The 21,257-nt window shown below is 39.4% G+C and overlaps 1 protein-coding gene across 3 annotated transcripts; it reads right to left on the bottom strand.

Annotated features, from left to right (window-relative positions):
- Window positions 1–371: 371 nt before the first annotated feature.
- LOC116251553 (protein ACTIVITY OF BC1 COMPLEX KINASE 7, chloroplastic) lies at window positions 372–20,142 on the bottom strand. 3 transcript variants are annotated; one of them, XM_031625892.2, is made up of 19 exons: window positions 19,985–20,116; window positions 19,750–19,885; window positions 18,571–19,167; window positions 17,870–18,013; window positions 17,427–17,552; window positions 16,556–16,643; window positions 15,048–15,141; window positions 8,404–8,497; window positions 8,180–8,234; window positions 7,915–8,006; window positions 5,318–5,488; window positions 5,059–5,115; window positions 4,845–4,928; window positions 3,850–3,934; window positions 3,606–3,667; window positions 3,411–3,485; window positions 1,332–1,436; window positions 920–1,061; window positions 372–636 (listed from the first exon to the last, which is right to left on the bottom strand). In XM_031625892.2, exons 3-19 carry the CDS (start codon window positions 19,150–19,152, stop codon window positions 563–565), a joined length of 2,130 nt encoding a protein of 709 aa, XP_031481752.1. In that variant the 5' UTR covers window positions 19,153–19,167; window positions 19,750–19,885; window positions 19,985–20,116; the 3' UTR covers window positions 372–562. The 3 variants fall into 3 exon arrangements, with proteins under 3 accessions (XP_031481752.1, XP_031481750.1, XP_031481753.1); XM_031625890.2 differs by lacking the exon at window positions 19,750–19,885 and having other exon boundaries at window positions 19,985–20,142; XM_031625893.2 differs by lacking the exon at window positions 19,750–19,885 and having other exon boundaries at window positions 19,929–20,085.
- Window positions 20,143–21,257: the final 1,115 nt, after the last annotated feature.

Raw genomic sequence — 21,257 nt, forward strand, 5'->3', positions numbered from 1 at the left:
CAAAGAAAGCATAAATCATTTATGGGACAACTGGTTCGGTTTTAATTCCACAAAAGAGCTTCATTGTACTGAGTTTGTTCTTACAGGTTCTATATTTTCCTGACTAATGGCAAATGAGCCATACGTTTAATGCCCAGCCGGAATAAAACAAATGGGTCAATATCATATATAGATCTCTATTGCCTTTTCCGTGTGGGTAGGACTGAACACTTCTCAATTTGAAAGCTTATGGAAAGCCGCACGATTTACGTTTTTCAAAGTGATAAAGCTTAAGTATATGTTTTTATTTGGCATTTTTAGAACCACTTTGAAGACATAGATAACGTACCATTGAACATCGAAATGTATGTGTACACAGACATGACAGCATATGAACAAAATTTTTCTATTTTCATTGAATTTCCTATTCATTTCCATTTACAGATGAATCAGATAGGCAACGCCCAGACTGAGACATGCTGGTGATCTACATAATTTAGAAGGCACAATGCTATACACTGTGACAATTGATGCCTCATTGCCATTTATAATATTATAAAAAATGATACAAAAAATGCAAAGCCTATATCATCTTCTCAAACTTGTCCAACTTTTGCACTCTTTGCATGGAGTAAGCAAACAACGTCATGAAGATGCCTGTATGACCAGAACCAGCAAAGCAGAAGTCAGGAAGCAACTCACATCAGAAAGTGCATTTACTACAAACTAACAGGGAGAAACTGAAGGTTGAGTGGATATTCAACAAAGAGTAGTGGCCTTCTTCCAATTCTATAAGACGTCCTCAAGAGACGAGAGAACTGGACTCAGGTACTAGTTGGATTTTGGCTTTAATTATCTGTCATCCATACCTAATTGGTGGAGGGCTTTGCATCGATGTGTGTTATACGAAAGCATCAAACGAGGGAAAGGGGTCACTTACTTGCACCAATAAAGGATCCATTTGCAACTACTTGATTCCCCTGGAGGCTTAGGCTAATTCCAACATTGAGCAGAGTTCCCCCTAGCACGGTATAAACTGTGGCCATTTGCATTATTGATGCCCTTCGAGCTGCTCTTTCTGCCTGTGTTATTAGTCAATTAACATGATAAATCAAACTTGATATGGTTTGAAATACCTCATACAAATTAACCTAGCAAGGTAGTAGAGTAAGCTATATTTATTTAATTTCCCTCAATTGATAATCAAACTGAGGTTTGATAAACATGCTTAACATTAGGGGATTACAGATCGTTTCTGAGCATTAACATGTTATTTCTTTTGCACAAGCAGATAAAAGACGCATATTTACCTAGTGAACCTCTATATTTTCATCACATGAAAATGCACATACCTCAAGTACACGCACACGAAGTTTAAGATCACCAGATTCAAGTTGTTTGACAAATTCTTCTATTCGCTGAACTCTGTAAGGCATGGAGATGGTGGAAGCTCTAGCCTGCACCAAACAGAACCTCTTTTATTAACCAAGTGTCAACTAAAGGGACCTTCTAATAAAGTATGTCACAAAGTGAAGAACCAAAATTTTCAGCCAATCCATCATCCATATAAAGAAAAACAAAATCCTGCCAGCTAAAATCAGATTGAAGTTAACACAGAAATGTCGGACAAAGAATGATTAATGATATCATCATAAGCTTGAACTCCCAACTGTAATTTTCCGTCTTCTAGGTAGGCTTCAAACCACTGACATCCACAATCGTGCTGCACTTGTCTTGCGGCTTTACCCACACAATTGCTCCAAAAGAGGATACCAAGTGTAACACAAAATAACACCAAGTATTGTAGCCAAAATTATACATATCCTCAAGCTCCATCTTGTGAATGCTTCAGGGTCCCAGGAAAGTGATATTAGGATTTTCCAACATCAGTTTTCAGCTTAAAACCCAGTTCAGCTCACTTGACATTTTCAACAAATCTTTTGCTCAGATGCATGAATATAGCTGTTTATTATCTGGAAGCCACAACAATGATTTGTAAAAAAACACCTAAGCAGTAAGCAGAAGGTTTCCGGGGACAAGATGGAAGCCAAAACATAAATCTATGCAACACAATCAACAGATTAATTAAATCAAGTTTGGCAAAGGAATATTAGTAATTGGAAATTCAAACAGTAAGAAATACAAAAAGCCAACGACACCCCTTGCATAAACTACTGAAAGCTAAAAGAAGCATCAGAAGCAGAACTTCCGATGCTGAAGACACCAGCAGCCACAATTAGTATCACTAACACATAAGAAGAAGCATATTCAAAGGCGTAGAAGAAAGTAGCTTTCCAATCCAAAGATCACGTGCATGAAGTATGTAGGTGTCCAGACTCTCCTAAGATAAATTAACAGATGTTGAGGCCATTAAACTGGTCAAGAAGAAACAATTACTTACATACGTCTTAGAATAAGACTCAGACGTACCAGGAGAGAGGTAAACAATGTGGATTTGGGTCAGATGTCTCTAATGTAAAACTATGGAATCAATTGAGAATCAGGTTGAGTTGGTGTAAAAAATTGACCTAATAGGATACAATTAAATTTTATATAAAAATCCATTCAGACGCTATACATGCAAGATGTGCAAAGCATGCATTGACTTTTCAAATATCAGTTCTTACTGAACTAGATATGGAATGAAAAATCCAATTAAGTGCTTACTTTTCACAATTAGCACTTTCTTGCAAACATGCACTTGCACAGCACGGTTTAACCATCACGCCTGCAATTTCAATTATGCGCTGCATGATACATTCTTTTTTTTTTCCCCTCGAGATTCAGTTCTCAGTTTGTCCATTCCATTTTATGAATTCCAGTGGAAGATATGGATGTGGATTTTAGCTTAGCAGTTAGATTCTGATTCAATTTATGGAATAGTCTACCAGACATTGCATCCAATTGGAACTAAGAGAATATGTGATTAATCAGATTTGGCATAGCAAACATCTGAACCAAATCCAACCTGCGTAAATCCATATCGACCAGATTTAATAAAAGAAACTTGAAAATGAGGTGCACTCACATATTACCAAGGCAAGTTTTGTTGTAGTCAGTAAAAATTTCAAAATAATTACCTCGAGCATGTTTCAATATTTCCATTTTGAAATATTTCAATAGCCCATACACTAAACATGAAATGAACTTATACCAATTAATGTGCAAATAACAACGAGCCTGAAAATGTTATGACTTTATCACGGAATTGCAACAACTATAAGGGGTGAAATGTTCTGAGGTGTTGAAAATACAAATAGCTTTCTCCCTTTTCATTGTTTGAGAAGTTCTTTACTTGCTAGCATTTTCGTGAAAATTACTTGGAAACCATTAATAACCTAAGGTTCTACCTCATCAAGATATACCCAAGAAAGATATTTATGGCTGTGACTGAAACTAAGACACAGTACTAAGTTTATAGAAGTCATTACATCATCTGCTTGCCTCCGCAGTTCTTGAACAAGGTATGCTCCATTTACCCGCTTTTGTCTAGAGTCTAATAATTCCTGCGTTCCCATATTGTGAAAAAGACTTCAGTGGTTTGAAATGATTTTATTACATACTTAGCCAAAAAACAATTCTACTAAATTACCTAGTAAAAACATAAAAGAATAGTAAATGCATACTTGTGCATAAGGAGCTGCAACTTTGACAAATGAAAAATCTGAATCCAACATGTTTCCAATACCTGCAAGTGAGAAAAGAATCTACAAAATGTCATTTGTTGCGAGAAATATCCAGAAAATCATTAAAAAAAATCAATTTGCTCTTAGGGCACAAGCCAAGTAGCTAATCTCTTTGTAACCCTTGTGAATATCTCAAACTATCATAACGAAGAGACAAAAAAGGAATAGATATGCTAAGGTGCACCTTCTAGCGTTGAAAATGCCCTCAAGACAAACGTAAATGTTGAAGGAAAACGGAAAGGTTGATCCACTGCTATTGCAAACAAATCCTGTGGAAAAGGCATAGTCAGCCAAGAGAAAATTACCCTCACACACCAAAAGTTGCACTTCTACACACACCACAGACTGAGAGAGAACATAAAATGTGTGTAGACTGTAGATACAGGGAATTCAAGAAATACATGAATGATCATCACCTGTACCTCTGAACAATATCACCATGCTGTAGTTCTTGATTTTATCATACAGACTACAGATTCTTAAACTTTCTTTATCCACTGTACTTAATTTCTTATTTTTCCTCCATGACTACCAAATCATTAGTTACTAACTTATTAGGATGTATGGAGCCCTCTTCTCAAACTATAACTACTCAAGTATAAGCAGCAAAATGCTTGCCGACCAAGTCAATCAAACATCAAAACAGGTTGGAGTACGTAGGAACAATAAATAGGGTGTGCAAATATGGAAGTCAGTAAAACTATAAAGAATTAGCTAACAATGTGTCAGAATCTAGAGGCTAGCTGCAGCATGCATGTCGTAATAAATTCCAAAATCATCATAAATCTTCCTAACATAGATTTCGAGCTAGGGCATCAAGGATTAGCCATCACATGTAATTTGAGTTGAAAGGACAAAATTATATATTATGTTAGAGTTTCATTAAGGTATTTTCTTTCTTTGCTAGTATATCTGTAAATGTTGAGCACTGTTTAGCTTCACCACCTCTTGCATTGCTTCCATTTTCCAATATGGACTTGTTAGTTGTTACTGAACTGCTTAAGGACCAACGTTACCGATCCTGCACAAGCGGTCTAAATTGACAAAACAAACCTTGCCAAGGAAAAGGGAAACTTCTCAACATGAAAAGAAACAACAGCAGCTCTAACTTTCAAATGTGGTGTGGAATAAATTGTTTTACTTATTCTGATCCTAATTGGATTCAATTCAAGTACTTACCTCACCAATTGCAGTGAAAGTCGTCTCCTGATCAGGCCTCTGGTTTAACAAATTGTCTAGGAAAAACTGAACAGATCTTTTCACCTGAGATCTCATTTTTCAAACAATGAACATTCAGATAGCAGTACTTGAATGACAAATTTATGCCAACGTCAAATCATTTTTCATCCAAACAAATTAAAACCAACACCATAAAACAAATAATAGGACATACCGAAGACATGTCTCCAGTGGGTTTTAGTGCGCCTAGGTCAACGAGGCACTTTATAACCTACAAAAGAAAAAATTATAAAAAAGTGCCAAATGGACAGCAGCATTTGACAGCAGAAGAGCTTAAAACACATCAAAAGTATAATTTATCCTATCATCACATGCATTATGGACACAAATGGCTCAGGAACAACTGAGCTGTAAATTCAAAGATGTGTAGAGCAGTTGTAGGAAATGTAAGTTAAAGATCAAAATTTCTGTACCTTCTTTGCATCTTTTTCATAAACAGCATAAAATAACTCCAGTAGTCTCTCTCGCGTGAACAATTTTATTTCTCCCATCATGCCAAAATCATAGTAGATAAGTGATCCATCTTTGTCCACAGCAAGATTACCAGGATGAGGATCAGCATGGAAAAAACCAGTTTTAAGTATCTGCATAAAAATGCATCATCAAATGATACAGTCTGTAAGAGATAATTTTTTGTCCTAGACAAAGATATTCACAGAAATTTAATGAGTTAGTTGACTAAAGCTAGTTATTTATCAACGTAAAGAAAATGAAACACCAAAAACAGTAAAGAGAAGTTGATGAAGACTGAAATTTTGTCACTGTGATTGTTTACTGTTAAATAGAATGTAGGACGATAGCTTTCATTTGACTTACAGTTAATCTTACATCACAAATATTTTTTCTGTTTCGCACAAGGATTAAGGCTGGGCACCAGGCCTGGCCGCCGGGGGGTAGTCGGTACCCGGTACCCGGCCCGACTCGGGCCCAAAAAAAGGGGCACCATGCCAGCTCAGATGGGCCCGATAAGCCCGGGCGGGCCCAATAATGTTCCTTTAATATTTACTTTATTAATTTTTATATATAAATATAATATTTTATTACAATTAATACATTTATATATTATTTTATATTAAAAATATTTTTTAATTTAATCAGGCCGGGCTCAGGCTCGGGTTTGAATGGTCAGGTTGGGCCCAGGCCCGAGTTTCCGGCCCAAGCCCGGATCCTTATCGGGCCAGGCCGGGCCGACCCGATGCCCAGACTTAACAAGGATGAAGCAAATAAAAATAGGCGTTCATCTAACATTCTATTACTGAAACTGAAAAATCAACAAAATATGTGCAGTTCCATATGTAAACTAGCCTGGTTCATATGTTAAAATGCCAACATTTCATAACTACTAATAGAAGATTATCATGGACACTATCATGTCAACATGGCAAAGCAATTGAACAAGTCATAACATACATTATGTATGTTTAAGCCAGTCTTGAACACCCAACACAGTTCATTCTCTCCCTTTCTATGATTCTGATGGTCTAATCTATTCACCTGTGCTATTTTTTTCATAAATTTCCTACCAATAATGTTTTTAATAAAAAATTGTAGAATACTTCCTTAGGGGTTGTGCTTGGGATGATATTCATGCTTTATTATTTAAATTAGGAATTATGCCCATTAGCATGAATGCTAAAGTATAACAAGGTTACAACCTGTAAACTGCATCCAAGTTCTACAAACATCTAGTGTCACACCATGAATATCCATACCATGTCCCACCTATGCCCTTGTCTACAGGACAAAGATTTTAAAGGTTTATTTATTCGACTAAACAGACACTAACTTATTCAACATCTTAGTTAAACAATAGATTTGTCTCCCTATGTTGGAAAGCTAGGCTTTTGCCTTTGTTGGTCTTCCTCCTCACCTGCTTATTTTTCTTTATTTCATCCAAGAACTAGTCAAAATAAGATACGTCAGCCACCAAATAGTCCTCGACTAGGCTTTCTCAAGGGTCTCTAACACCTAGTCCTCTGGCCAACATAGTTTCCATCCCCAACCAATAAGTAGTCAATCAACTTACAATAAATGTATATATGCTATGATTTTGTTGAGTGTGGCTTTTTTCTTTCTTTTTCTTTCCCACTATGTAGTCACAGCCATCTAGTAACACCCTAAAAGTTTAGTACCGTATTAAAGATTGCAAGGGATCTTGAGGGACTTAAATGGTTAGTTGTCCTGGTTCCTAGCTCTTTTGGGCAGGAATTGGAACTGCTAGGGGGTGGGTTGGGATCCGTCAAACCAAGCTCCCGAGCCCGAAAGTGGGTCAGGTCGTTGCAGTGGTATCAAACCACAATTCAACACTAGGACTTGGGTACCACACCTGCATACGTGTGTCTTAAAGAGGGTGAATTGTAACACCCCAAAAGTTTAGTCTGGTATTGGATATTGTGAGGGATCTTGAAAGAGTTATAAAGGGGATTGTTAAGTAGTTAGTTGTCCTGATTCCTAGCCTTTTCAAGTTGGAACCGAAACTGCTAGGGGGGCGTTGGGATCCATGAGACCAAGCGCCCGAACCTGGGAGTGGGTCGGGTAGTTACACATGTTTTCCTTAATAAGCAATTTTATATAGCACACCTTTCAATCTTTTAAGACAATATCAAGATTTTCAAGTTACGATAACATTTTAGCAAAATCAAGTTAAGAGATGTTTTCAAATTTTTAGAATATTTCCAAAATCCTTCAAGTTAGAAAAATCTTTGATTTGAATGTCACAATATTTCTAAACAAGAATAGTGTCTGTGGCAAAAGAATGAATACATGCAAGTAGACAAGCTTTCAAAATAAGCGGTTGCTATTCATGCTATAGGTGATGCTAAATTTCATGTACAAGGTAAAATTTATCGATCTCATGCAACCATCTGTAGAACTGGCTGAACGATATAAAACCATGTGTACTTTTGAATTATGGAAATTATCAATTATAGAATCATTGCATTTCAATATGAAACTAAAGGCTACTCTAAGCTAGATAATTAAATTCATTATGAGAAACAAATGTCCTGACCTGTATCAAGTATGCCTCTGTTGCACGTGATGATATCTGAGAACGGTTAATACCTTGGACATCTAGCAGTTCTAAGTTATTTATCTTAATTCCTGTAACCATTATACTGTCACAAGTTAACCTGATGTCATCAAAACATGGGCATTTGTAATTTACAATATGTGCTACAGATAGTATTACAGATGGACAAAATATTCGCGATGATATCTAGCAGAAAACCATAAACTGAAGGGATTCTTGTTTGCACTAATCTTTGAATACTAACCTGGAACATACTCCAAAGTCAACACCTTTGTGGAAGTGTAATCCCAGAATATTCTCTACAAGAAAGTATCCCAGCTGTTATCAATTGATAATAGAAGAAAGGGCTACCAACTTTCATTCCACAGTGAAAATATTTTAACTGTCACTTTGAAGAAGCTTATAAATACAATAACAGCCCAGAAGTTCGAAAATTAAAAAATAAAGCCAAATAGATTAGACACATACAGGGACCCGGACCCACTTTACATTCCGAAAATCCCGGCGAAACTTGTCAGCATTCTTCCCTTCGTTGATGTAATCAATCTCTTCATACAAAATCCTGAAAATTTATTTCCGACAATCAGGTTTTACTTGGTGAAGTTATCCGTTTCAATAAGTATTTCAGAGGGCTCTAAACTTTGGAGTAGATCTAGCCAATCAATTTCACTTTGAAACCAACTAAAGATAATTTTTCTACTTGCTCAATTTTCAATTACTGTAACATCCAAGAAGAATATTCCAGATGGTATCTCATTCAAATAATAGGTGAGGTTGACACCTATTTAATTATGTAATTCAATAAAATCAATTGACACTTTATTTTGGTTTACTTGTTAACTGAATTTAACTTATGATTCATCAAAGTTGCTCCATTCTTTTGGGCACTCGTATTCTCCTTTTCTTAGTACAAATCAATGCATTCAGGAACCAATACACACAAGGAAAAGAGATAGAGATGAAAATGCTGGCATTCCATCAAAAAGTCTCAAACAAAAGGAACAACAATTAAGATCTATTCATGCTCAAACAACAACAAGGTATTACTGGAAGAAACCATTTTCAAGTGAGAACTTAACGAATCATGCCAGCATGATGAAACAAGTAAAATACATCAAAATAATAAACAGTAGAGACATATTACGCCGCTAGACAATCGAATGAATAGTTATGAAAATACTGCTATAGTGCTATTATAGGTCTTAATTGACTGATTCCCCCTCACATCGAGATGCATAAGGCATAACTTGTTCTTCAAAGACTAATCCCCTGAATTTTCATACTCCTTGCAGATTCAAAATATTGATTTTCAAGACAACAAAATTAGCTTTCGCCTTTCATACTCGTCATTGAGAAAATTATAACTTTACAATTCATCCTTCAACCAGTCTGTAGAAACACGAACCACAAGGAGAGAGCAGAGAAAGAACACACAATATACGTGGAAAACCTCAGAAAGAGGTGAAAAACCACGGGGAAGCTCTGACCTAGGGGCAAACCGCAACCCTAGGAGAGAGAAAATAATATTCACTTAACTCAACGATTACATGTAAGTGAAGAATATATAGGAGGGAGAGAAAGAGTGCCGCCTAGGGTACCGAGCCCGCCTCGGTATCCATGCCCCATAGGACCGGGTCCAGATATGGACCCGGTTCCCAATACAATATATTCTAACACTCTCCCTCAAGCTTGGCATACATGTCAAACATGCCAAGCTTGCTAACATTTTTCTCAAATTGAGATGTACATAAAGACTTAGTTAAGACATCCGCAACTTGATCTTCAGACTTCATATAGGGCAGAATCAACTCCTTTGAATCTATGCGTTCCCGTATGAAGTGACGATCGATCTAGACATGTTTGGTCATGTCGTGCATGACCGGATTGTTTGCCAAGTTAATCGCAGACTTGTTGTCACAATACATCCTCATCTTCTCTTCCATTTTAACCCCAATATCTGCTAAAAGAATTTTGAGCCATAACATCTCTGTAACCCCCATAGCAACCGCCCTGTATTCAGCCTCAGCATTGGACCTGGAACAAACTTCTTGACGTTTACTTCCCCATACCACAAGGTTACCTCCAAGAAATATGCAGTATCCTGTGGTAGACCTCCTAGTATCTGTGCATCCTGCCCAGTCGGCGTCAGAGTACCCTTCAATGCTTAGTTGATCTTGTCGAGTGTAGAGTAGTCCTTTCCCTGGGTCATTTTTTAAGTATCCCAATACTCTTTCAGCACTTTTCCAATGACAATCAGTAGGGGCATGCATAAACTGACTTAACACACCCACAGCATACGTAATATCTGGGCGAGTAAGAGTGAGATAAATAAGTTTACCAACCAGACGCTGATACCTCCCTTTTCCTTCCTCATCCAAGATAGTCTCAGATTTGATACTTATCCTTGTGCCAGACTCCATTGGGGTAAGAAAGGGCCTGCATCCCAGTTTACATGTCTCTTTTAGAAGATCCAACGTGTATTTTCTTTGGCTCATAACAAGCCCAGTCTCAGATCGCGCGATCTCAATCCCCAAGAAATACCTTAGTTTACCCAGATCTTTGAGATCGAATTCTGCAGCTAACATTTCTTTCATCTTCCTTTTCTCCCCCTCGTCGTCACCTGTGACAATCATATCATCAACATATACAAGTAAAAGGCTCACCAGACCATTTCTCTGCTTGATGAAGAGGGTGTGATCACCATTTCCCTGTTTATACCCATTAGTCTTCATTACAACCCTTAGTCTTTCAAACCAAGCTCTAGGGGATTGCTTGAGACCATACAAAGCTTTCTTGAGATAGCAACACTTCCCGTTCCGAGCATACCCAGGCGGCATGCTCATATAGACTTCTTCCTCAAGGTGACCATTCAACAAGGCGTTCTTTACATCAAGTTGGTCCATGCTCCACTTCTTTTGCACTGCAAGAGCTAAGATGACCCTTACGGTCTTCAGTTTCGCCATGGGAGCAAACGTCTCAAGATAGTCAATCCCATATTTCTGACTAAACCCTTTAGCAACAAGACGAGCTTTATAGCGTTCTACAGTGCCATCAGGTTTGTACTTCACATTAAACACCCACTTGGAGCCAACTAAGTGAGTTCCCTTGGGGATATCAACAACCTCCCACGTATTGTTCTTTTCCAGGGCGTCCATCTCTTCTGTCATGGCCTGTAGCCATTTAGGATCCTTCCTTGCATCTTCCACTGACCTGGGAATAACAGCCATAGATAAAGAGGTAACAAAGCACTTGTAGTCTTTACTGAGTTTTGCATATGAAACAAATCTCTGAATAGGATGAGAAGTACATGACCTGGTGCCCTTGCGCAGAGCTATGGGAAGTTCTTCATTCATTGGACTTGGATCATCCGGGGAGGTCACAAGATTGGGAAGATTGGGATTGGTAACATCAACATCTTTCTTCTTTCTGCTGTAAACCTGACCAAATAGGTGATCTCGAGACTGTTCTTCCACAGGGCCCCCCTCCATCTGACTGTCTCTGTCTTCACTGACAATGTCTTCCACACTTGGAGAACTCACCGTATAATCCAAGAAATCCATGAACTGAATCAACTGATGCGAAGAATACTCTTCCCTTCTGTCACCTAGACACTCCCCCTGAAGAGGATTCGCAGGAAAGTATGCCTCATGTTCATGAAAGGTCACATCCCTGGAGACATATACTCTGGAAGTGCTAGGGTCAACACACCTGTATCCCTTCTGGGTGGAGGAATATCCCAAAAAGACTGCTTTGATGGATCGAGGATCAAGTTTCTTGAGAGTGGGACTATGATCATGGACAAAACAAACACACCCAAACACTCGAGGGGTTAAAGGCCAGGGATTCTGAGTGGGCCACAACACAGAATAAGGGGAATGACCATCCAACACACGAGTAGGCATACGGTTGATAAAGGTGAGCACTAGTGAGAAGTGTGTCCCCCCAGTACCTCTTAGGGACATGACGTTGAAACATAATTGCCCGGGTAACATTTAACAAATGACGGTTTTTTCTTTCAGCCACGCCATTCTGAGGAGGGGTGTAGCTACAGGATGTTTCATGAATAATACCCTTGCTGCGCAAGAAGTCATCAAAGGATTGAGAGACATACTCTCGGGCATTGTCAGTACGGAAGGCCTGAACAGTGGTCTGCAATTGAGTTTCGACAAATGCCACAAAGTTTTTGACAATGTCGGGAACTTCACTACGTTCTTTCAACAGATACACGAACGTACACCGGGAGTAGTCATCAATACGAGTCATAAAATAGTGAAAGCCACGACAAGTGGGTACTCCCGAAGGACCCCAAACATCAGAGTGAACCAAAGCAAAAGGACGGTTGGCTTTATTGAACGAAATAGGGTACGAGGCCCTAACATGCTTAGACAACTGACACACTTCACATGCGAAGGTGTCCAAAGAAACAGAATGAAACATCCTAGGAAACAACTTTCTAAGCAACTGGAATGAAAGATGACCAAGTCTCTCATGCCAACGCATAATGACGGATCTGGCCTCCACGCCAGGCAACTGTCCACTGGTGGCTGAAATCAAAGCAGAAGCAACTCGAACGGGCAGTCTGTAGAGCCCATCAATAGCCGAACCAATCCCAATCTTCTGCCCCGTCCCCAAGTCCTGCAGGAAACAACGATCAGCAGAGAAAATTAGATTACAGTTTAGCTCTTTAGTAATACTGCTGACAGATAACAAATTTACGGGAATATTGAGAACATGCAGGGCATTATGAAGACAATATTTGTTCAGTAGTGATAAACTCCCTTTTCCAGCCACAGAGATAGAAGAACCATCAGCCATAGACACACGCTGCTGCCCAGAGGTCAACTTGTACTCTTGAAACATCGTAGGGTCCCCTGTCATATGATGAGTAGCCCCACTGTCAACAATCCAATCACCGAGAGGAGAATTACCTTGATCACTAGTAGCAACCAGAGCCTGGGCTAACTTAGCCCCCTCAGAAGTAGAAGCATCATCCTGGGTAGACAACCGACTAATGTAGGCTTGCAACTCTCTAAGTTGATCTGAGGAGAGCTTGGATTTGGCAACATTGGACGACCCCGGGCTAGGCTCTGGTACAAAAGAAGCACGGCGATGAGGAGGAGGATGACCTCGGACGAGACGCTTCTCAGGATGAAGATCCCAACAAAAATCAACAGAATGACCCACTTTGTTGCAATGGCTGCATCGTCGAGTAGGACGCTGCCCCGTCCCTGAAGTATGGCTCACAAAGGCTGCTGGAGAACTCCCCTGATGGGAGTCAATATGCATAATCTGGCGCCGTTGCTCCTCAGACTCAATACGGGCATACACCTCTTCGATTCCAGGAATCTCATCACAGTTAAGAATCTGGCTTCGAATGGTTTCAAACTCATCACGCAGGCCTCCAAGGAAGATAAAGGTGCGGTCCATCCATTCCTTTTCCCAATACAGGGCATGATCTACACCACATTTCCAGTCATCATTCACATGATAGTCAAGTTCCTCCCATTTGGTCTTCAGGGCGGCATAGAAGGAGGCAACAGATAAATCACCATGTTTAAGAGCATATATGCTACGTTTGATTTGATAGGCACGTAAAACACGCTTCTTACGACCATACATACGTGCAAGAACAGTCCACATATCATACGCCGTCGATTTACGCAAGATCAAAGGCTGAATATCTGCGGAAACCGAACTAATAATCCATACTTTAACCTGACTATCCTCCAACGCCCAGGTCGGCCATTGCGAATCAGTTTTAGAAGGTGCAGGCTTCTCCCCAGTGATATAGTGCAGGCGACCACGACTAGTAATCCCGATTTCTAGGGCAGCAGACCACAAGAGATAGTTATCCTTGTTCAGCCGAATGGAGGTGACATGAACAGGCAAGTTCTCACCCTTGGTATTGCTGCCCGTGTCGAGGGCATCATCAAGCTTGGGCATCGCTGCGTCAGCCATCGCAATCCCCGAAGAAGGTCACAACCGGCGGCAGAGAGGGCACAACCCACGGCGGCGGAAACAAGACACCCGGCGGCGGCGCAGATAACCCAGGCAACGGCGGCAGGGCAGGGCAGCGCTGGGAGCAGCAGAGATAACCCAGGCGACGGTGGCGCTGGGAGCAGCGACGGCGGCAGGGCAGCGCTGGGAACGACGGCGGCGGCGTTCCTGGGCGGCGGAAAAACGACGGCGGCGCTGGGAACGATGGACGGCGGCGGCTTTCCTGGACGGCGTCAGCACTGAAAACAGCAACAGCAGCGGCGCTGGGAACAGTGTCGGCGGCGGTGCTGGAAACGGCAACGGAGGCGGCACGTGAACGGCGGAAAAAACACTACTTGCACACCAACGATCTCACACGCGGTGGCTCTGATACCATGTAGAAACACGAACCACAAGGAGAGAGCAGAGAAAGAACACACAATATACGTGGAAAACCTCAGAAAGAGGTGAAAAACCACGGGAAAGCTCTGACCTAGGGGCAAACCGCAACCCTAGGAGAGAGAAAATAATATTCACTTAACTCAACGATTACATGTAAGTGAAGAATATATAGGAGGGAGAGAAAGAGTGCCGCCTAGGGTACCGAGCCCGCCTCGGTATCTATGCCCCATAGGACCGGGTCCAGATATGGACCCGGTTCCCAATACAATATATTCTAACACAGTCAAAAGACACTAAACCTGTTTCCAGCACCTAGGAACTCTTGTCATTATAGTTAATCACCAATCTCCAACTTTTTCATTGTGAGTACATTTTCTGGACAATGTATTTTCAGTTATTTCTGATTTTGTACCTGCTATTGCTCAAAAGTAAAAGGAACAGCATGAAAATTATCTGGTTACCAAAATTGGTTCCTGAGATCTTGTTTTAGATTTTGACTGAAACAACAGTTTTAAAAGTTAAAATCAGACTGATCCAGCACAAAATGCAGAAACAAAGATCACCTAGACGAACTCACTGTTGGTTTTTCTTTCCTATTTTACAAAACAAAGGTCTACAGTCCTTCCTTTGGTTCTTATACTTTAAAAAAAACAATGAATATAGGTCCTAGTTTTTAACTACATAAAAGGAAACAGAGAAGTTTCCTTTGAACAAAAGGCTAAAAATATACTTACTTTGAACATTCTTCATAGATACCAATCCAATCTTTTGAAGCACCTCCAAAAGTTTCACTATTTTGAAAATATTCTGCAATCAACTTCAAGTTTCCTGAAAAACTCAAACACAAAAAAAAGTATAATTCTACCAATTCCAATAAAAAGCACATCCACACACTAAAAAGGTAATGAAGTGCAGATGTCAATGCAACCAATGTAAACTCTAGTTTCCAAACAGTGTCACTTTCGTTAAAGCATGATTTTGTTAGATCAGGTAAATGTAGATTACTTTAGAAATTAGGGAACATCAATGGAACAAGTAGAAAGCAGAAAGATACTTGTCGAGAATTACTTTTGAAGGCAAAAATAAACAGAGTTACAGGCAAGTACATTCACAACTACACACCCAAGATGACATGGTAAAAAATACGAGGAACAGAGTCAAAAGGACCTGACCATGCATGAACCTCAACTTCATATATGTTAGATATATTTCACATTTTTAAGGGCATGTTCATTCTCAGGGGATACAATAACTAGGCATTATTGAGGGAGCAAAAATCCTGCTAATCTATAGTCAAACTCATTTTATTATTACAATTTGGATCCTTTTCACACTCTTCTTAATATTGCAGCAACTTAACACATTTGACCATGATCATTATAGCATATTGAATGTTACAAAGTAAAGAGTTGTTCATTTCCAAAGAGCCAATGGTAAAGTGCTCTCAGCCTCGGAGGTATCATTTACGGTCATGTTCTTTTCGAATTGCTTTCAGGTAGGAACGCCCATAAATAGGACCTAAGAAAACATCAAGGCAAACTATTCATAACAGAGAAACAGAACAAAGAGTTCTCCAGCACTACCAGCTTCCTTTTTGGCTGAAAATCATCCATCAGCCCTTCCTTAATGCTTGAGCAGGCAAAGATAATGTATATATGAGCACATGTCAATCGTCGCCATGGTTTAGTAGGCAGTTCTGATATGTCATATGATGTTTCACAATTAAAAGGATCATATAAGAACAGAATAAGGAAAAGGCCAATGGAGAATTAGTATATTGATTCAGGCCAAATAAGCACAATTTTATTGAATGAAAAGAGAGTGCTTACCAAGAAAAAGGATATGATAAAACCATAAAAGGCGAAAACAGTATGCAAAAAAGAAAGTACATAAATTCTTAACCTTTGAAACACAATAACTTGAAAGATGCATATCCTTTCAAGCAGAGTAGATTTAATCACGAAAAGCAAAATATTTCCTAGAAAACCAATAAGAAATTAAAGTAAATTCAGTTGCTTTAAGTGATAAGCATTGCATTTAATGCATATGTCTTCCATCAAAGAGGCAAACAATAAGCACCAAAAAACATAATGCAGCCATTGTATGTTTAGTTGCTTACAAAATTTAGCTTATATGAGAAACAAAACTGAGTACGAAATTTGGGAATACAAAATAGCAGGTTGAAATGAAGTTCTATTTACATATATAAGTGATAGGAGGAGTTCACACTTCAAATACTTACTCAAATCAATATCAAAAAGTTTCTTCAAACCAGGCCTTTGAACTTTGATAACAACCATTTCACCATTGTGTAGTATGGCACGGTGTACCTATTAATCCAATATGACAAATTTCTGTCAGCAAGAAACTAATGAGAAAATAAAACTAACAACAGAAATTCCATGAAATAAATGCCATGCAATTCTGCACTACACACGAAAAAAGATGCGCTTGAAAAAGCAAAGAGAAGCAAGTAATAACCCATATGGCCCATGTGGCGAAGTTAAACTGAGTTTAGCTTGAAGTATCTTCTTTAATCTCAGCTGTTGGTCCCTCAATAAGGCCCAAACCCATTAATAGGTGCACCAAGTTGCTATGCTTGAGCTACGGATAGAAGTTATTATGTTCAAGAAATAAGCCTAAAAATGTGATTTTTTTCCATCCATGGATGATACTGTGTTCGGCATTTAACGGAGAGATTGCAGGTTCAACTTTGATCCCATCAAAGAGGTAAAAAAGAAAGGAAATATAAATCTCTCAAACTTGAGCATAAGCTGAAGATAGTGCTGCCCTCGAAGGCTCGAACAGTGTAATTCAGCTTTCAACATGAAACAAACATCAGACAAGTACATAAATACTGATGAAATGGAATGAAAGCAATTAACAGACCATGTATATGATGCTCAAGCAAACTGGAAAGTTAACACTCAGTTTCATACACTGTATCAGAATATGCCGATGAACTGCAGAAAAGGAAGAGCATGGGTTGCATAAACACTAGACTAGATTACCAAGATATTAACGCATAACTTTTGTGATCAAAAGCTGTATTACAAATTACTGTGGCTGTACAAAGAGGACAAAAAGAAAGCCACAATATTAAGAAAAAGCACCTGACCAAGACTAGCTGCAGCTATTGGTTGATCATCAAATTCCCTGAATATTTCATCAACAGGAGCCCCTAACTCGCGTTGAATAAAATCCCTTGCTTTTTTTGGTGAGAATGCTGGCACTCGATCCTGCAGTGACGCAGTCCAAACAAGGAATTTAGGGTATTCATCAGTCAAATCTAGCTAATTTATCTCTTTAAGCATGCATTTCAAAACTAAAAGACACTGGAAGCTTACAAGATTCCCATTTTATGCTATTCATTTCCCAACATTTGCAGCAAAATTTACATGGTTGGAGTGAAGCTTTTATACTATTTCCTAAAAATACTTCCTCAAGTACATGGTGTTGTTTCTTTTTCTATAGGAACTAAAAAATGAGATCCAAGAAAAGCCCCCATGTTTGCAGGATTCGATATTTAAATGAGCACAAGACAAAAGACGATTACCTGCAACTTGGCCAGCTCCTCAACAAATTCCTTCGGGAACAAGTCAGACCTTGTTGATGATAACTGCCCCAGTTTAATGAAAGTTGGTCCAAGCTGCAGTACCCTTTCTCTTAACCATGAGGCTGTACTCCTCCTCCTGGATTTCTACAAGCAAAGTGATTTGGTCCCCCCAAATGAAATAAATAGAAAATCATAAACTTCCATTTTATTTTACACTGTAAATATATTAGAATAGTTTCATACTGCCATTATGCAAATTCAATTTTCAAGTTAAACGAAATGAACAAATTTAACCAACGGAAAGAGTGAGATTCAACCAATGCTTCAACAACAAACACAGAAAATATCTAAAGATGCACTCTTTGAAACCTACTTCTAAAGAGAAAAGGTAAACTATGTTTTCAATATAGATAGAAAAGATATTTGTTTAAAGATGCACTCTTTGAACCCTACAGCCCAACATACTGAACGAGTGGCCTGTCACATTTTCAAAACAAGCTTCGTTAAATAAGTTCCTATCTTGAACAGAACAAAAGAAATTCTTAGATTTCCATTTTGATCAAGCAACAAAGTTTAATGGCTTATTGTCAGGAGAAGCAGTAACCTTCACTAGGGAGAGAAAAGAAAGAAAGGAACCAGGTCTAACGGCATGCCATTTAGTTTGGTCAAGCATAATAAAACATAAGGGACAAGAAATATACTTGTTTGTCCTCGCTGAAGCCACCAACATATGTCCACTTGGCATTGTCAAAAAATACACGACCACGCAAAGAGAGAACAAATGCCCATACATCCGCACTCCTTTGCCAAGCATTATAGTCATCTTTAGCCCAGCTAAAACCTTCATCAGATGGAAGTACCCTTAAGTCATCTGCAAATGAAGACTGTTTGCTATCCACGGGTTTTGGCTGTTTAACCAGAGCGAGAGAAGGTTTCTCTTTGACCAAGGTCATGTTGTAAGCTCCATTTTTTCGGCCGTTCAAGGTCACACCTTTGGATGAAGTAGAGCTCCTGTTTTTCATTACTTCCTGAACAGGGCGCATCTTAGAAGGACTCCCATTTGTTTCCATCCAGGAAGCATCTGACTTGCTAGACCCTGCCTGCCTTATTTCAGCCAAGACCACTGAATTTCTCCATGTCTCGGTGACATTATAGACAACCTCTTTCGAAGCTTTGAACTTCCCAGATGAAACTGAATTGGAAAAGCTAATATCTGCATCTCTTCCTTGACCTACAAACCCATGGTAGCAGTAACAGCCACAAGAAGCTAGTACTGCTGCCATTGCAATTTTATTTAGCTGCAATAAGATCACATTGATCAGTAACAAAATTAAGAAGTGATATGATATGATACGTGTGTGTGTGTGTGTGTGTGTTGTTATTCAGACAAACCAATTATACAGATTTTATTAAACCACGGAAATTGGCAAAAAAACATATTGTTTGCACATGTAGGACGAGTTCTATTAGCTAAAACTATTCGTTAACTGTCACAAATTCTTATCTATCCGTTAAAGAAATGTCATGTGTGTATTTGTAATATTTTGGCTATGAAGAACACATCCATATGATAAATTCAGAAAGAAAAATAGTTCAAAAACTAAAAATAGGTATAACTGGTTAGACACGTCAAAATCGCCGTCTGGTACTACGCATTCTTCTTCCAGTTAAAATGCCTAGCCACATATATATACATCCAGTCAAAATCCACCAAACCAAAGAAATGCGTAAAATTGCAAACAACACAAGCCAGAATTACGTTTCCGTCAACAACATCTCCGAGGCAGCAGACCAGATACTGAGACGAAATTCCAACAACGGAACAATTTGAAGAGAATAAAGAGGAAAATGAATCAGAAGAGCAAGAAAACGCTACTAACGAGCAAAAGAGTGAGTCGAATTCTTGCTTGTTTCAGCCATGGACAAAATTCGCCAACGAAAAAGGCCGAGACACCGAAACCGCATCGATGAAGCAGAAACTCTAAACAGGACCGACGAATTACCAAAAGAACCTCACTGCGATCAACTCGATAAAGATTAGAAGGGAACCGAAACTCACTTGGCTAAGTGCATTCGAAGGCCTCGAATTGAGAAAAAGAGAGACGGAAAGCGTACCTTCTTTTCTGGTTGCCAACAAAAGCTTCTCGCTTCTGGCTCACACTCGACAGAGAGTCATCGAGCGACAGAAAAAAAGAACGAATTTGAAACACCGCAAGTCAACAAAAAAACAAGAAAAGAAAGGTATAAACCGGCGGTTCCTACCCCGCCTTCGGCAACACTATTCTTAACCCTTAATTCGGTAACAAATCACAAGAAGACCATTCCCGTTACTCCCATTATCTGGGTTAAGAAAGACCACTACCGCTCATTGGAGCGAGTACCGATATTTTCCCGATTTCACCTGAAAAAAGAAACGCTATCATAACATTAACATCGCTACCGAAGCCGACATAATTGCGAAGTTGAAATACACGATATTTAATTGAATTTCATTTATAAGAAAGAAATGCGAATCGCATGATCTGAACAATAACTGTAATTTCCTAAGGATAAAGGGGCAATCTCTCCCGCCTGGTAGAAGCGTACACGCAAGATTCGTTGGTAGGCGCCAGACGATGCCCCGCCGCCGAACAATCAGTGGGGCCCGCGCTAACGTGGGGCCGTTACCTCCCCCCACTTGGTCTCGGGATTGAATAGGAGAACGCGAAAGGCGTGGCGGGAACAGAGCCGTACGTGGCACCACCTGCTCTTCGACGGCCTCACTGGTTCTATGGTCCCGAGCTCCACAGGCGGTCGGTCGCCGGTGTGGCGCGAAATCGTCCGTTGGTTTATGCAGATTTCTGTGAGTTCATCGGAACTTGTGCGCTTTTCACAGCACTCCCATTTCGTCCGGCAGAATATCTAGTAATGGGAAGCAAATTCGATTCTTTATTGTGAAAAAAAATGTGGGCGTAAATTTTATGTTTTCCATGTATAAATTATTTATGTTTTCCATGTATAAATTATTTGGTTCTTTCCTGTACGTATATTCGTAGCCCTATAACTGAATTATATGCTGAAGGATTGTAGGGACTGATCGCAATTTGATTGGCTTAGACTTTTATGTTTACAGAAAGCCAGCTTATTTTGTATTTGCCTCTTTTTGGAATAGTGGGGAGGATTATGTCGAACCCCTCCTTCCCGATCACGTAGATCTTTGTATTCTTGCGAGCTTGTTTCTTTTCTTCTTCTCAATCTTGAGACTGTGAGAGCATCATAAGCTACAAGTTTTTAAAAACACAAATGCAAATATATTTTGCCGCCATATTTACTTACATCTGAACCTAAATTTAAGAACAAGCATGCCTTTACTTGTCAACTGTATCAGGAAACTGTAGAACTTGAGATT

Source organism: Nymphaea colorata, chromosome 3, assembly GCF_008831285.2.
Source record: "Nymphaea colorata isolate Beijing-Zhang1983 chromosome 3, ASM883128v2, whole genome shotgun sequence".
In the NCBI taxonomy this organism is placed as follows: Eukaryota; Viridiplantae; Streptophyta; class Magnoliopsida; order Nymphaeales; family Nymphaeaceae; genus Nymphaea; species Nymphaea colorata.

Excerpts from the sequence above, each read along its gene's own strand:
- LOC116251553 (XM_031625890.2), bottom strand. The coding sequence starts at position 19,152 with ATGGCAGCAGTACTAGCTTCTTGTGGCTGTTACTGCTACCATGGGTTT. Across the intron at positions 16,644-17,426 it reads CTGCAGCTAGTCTTGGTCAG|GTACACCGTGCCATACTACA; the intron begins GTGCTTTTTCTT and ends TTGGATTAATAG. Across the intron at positions 5,116-5,317 it reads ATGAAAAAGATGCAAAGAAG|GTTATAAAGTGCCTCGTTGA; the intron begins GTACAGAAATTT and ends TTTCTTTTGTAG.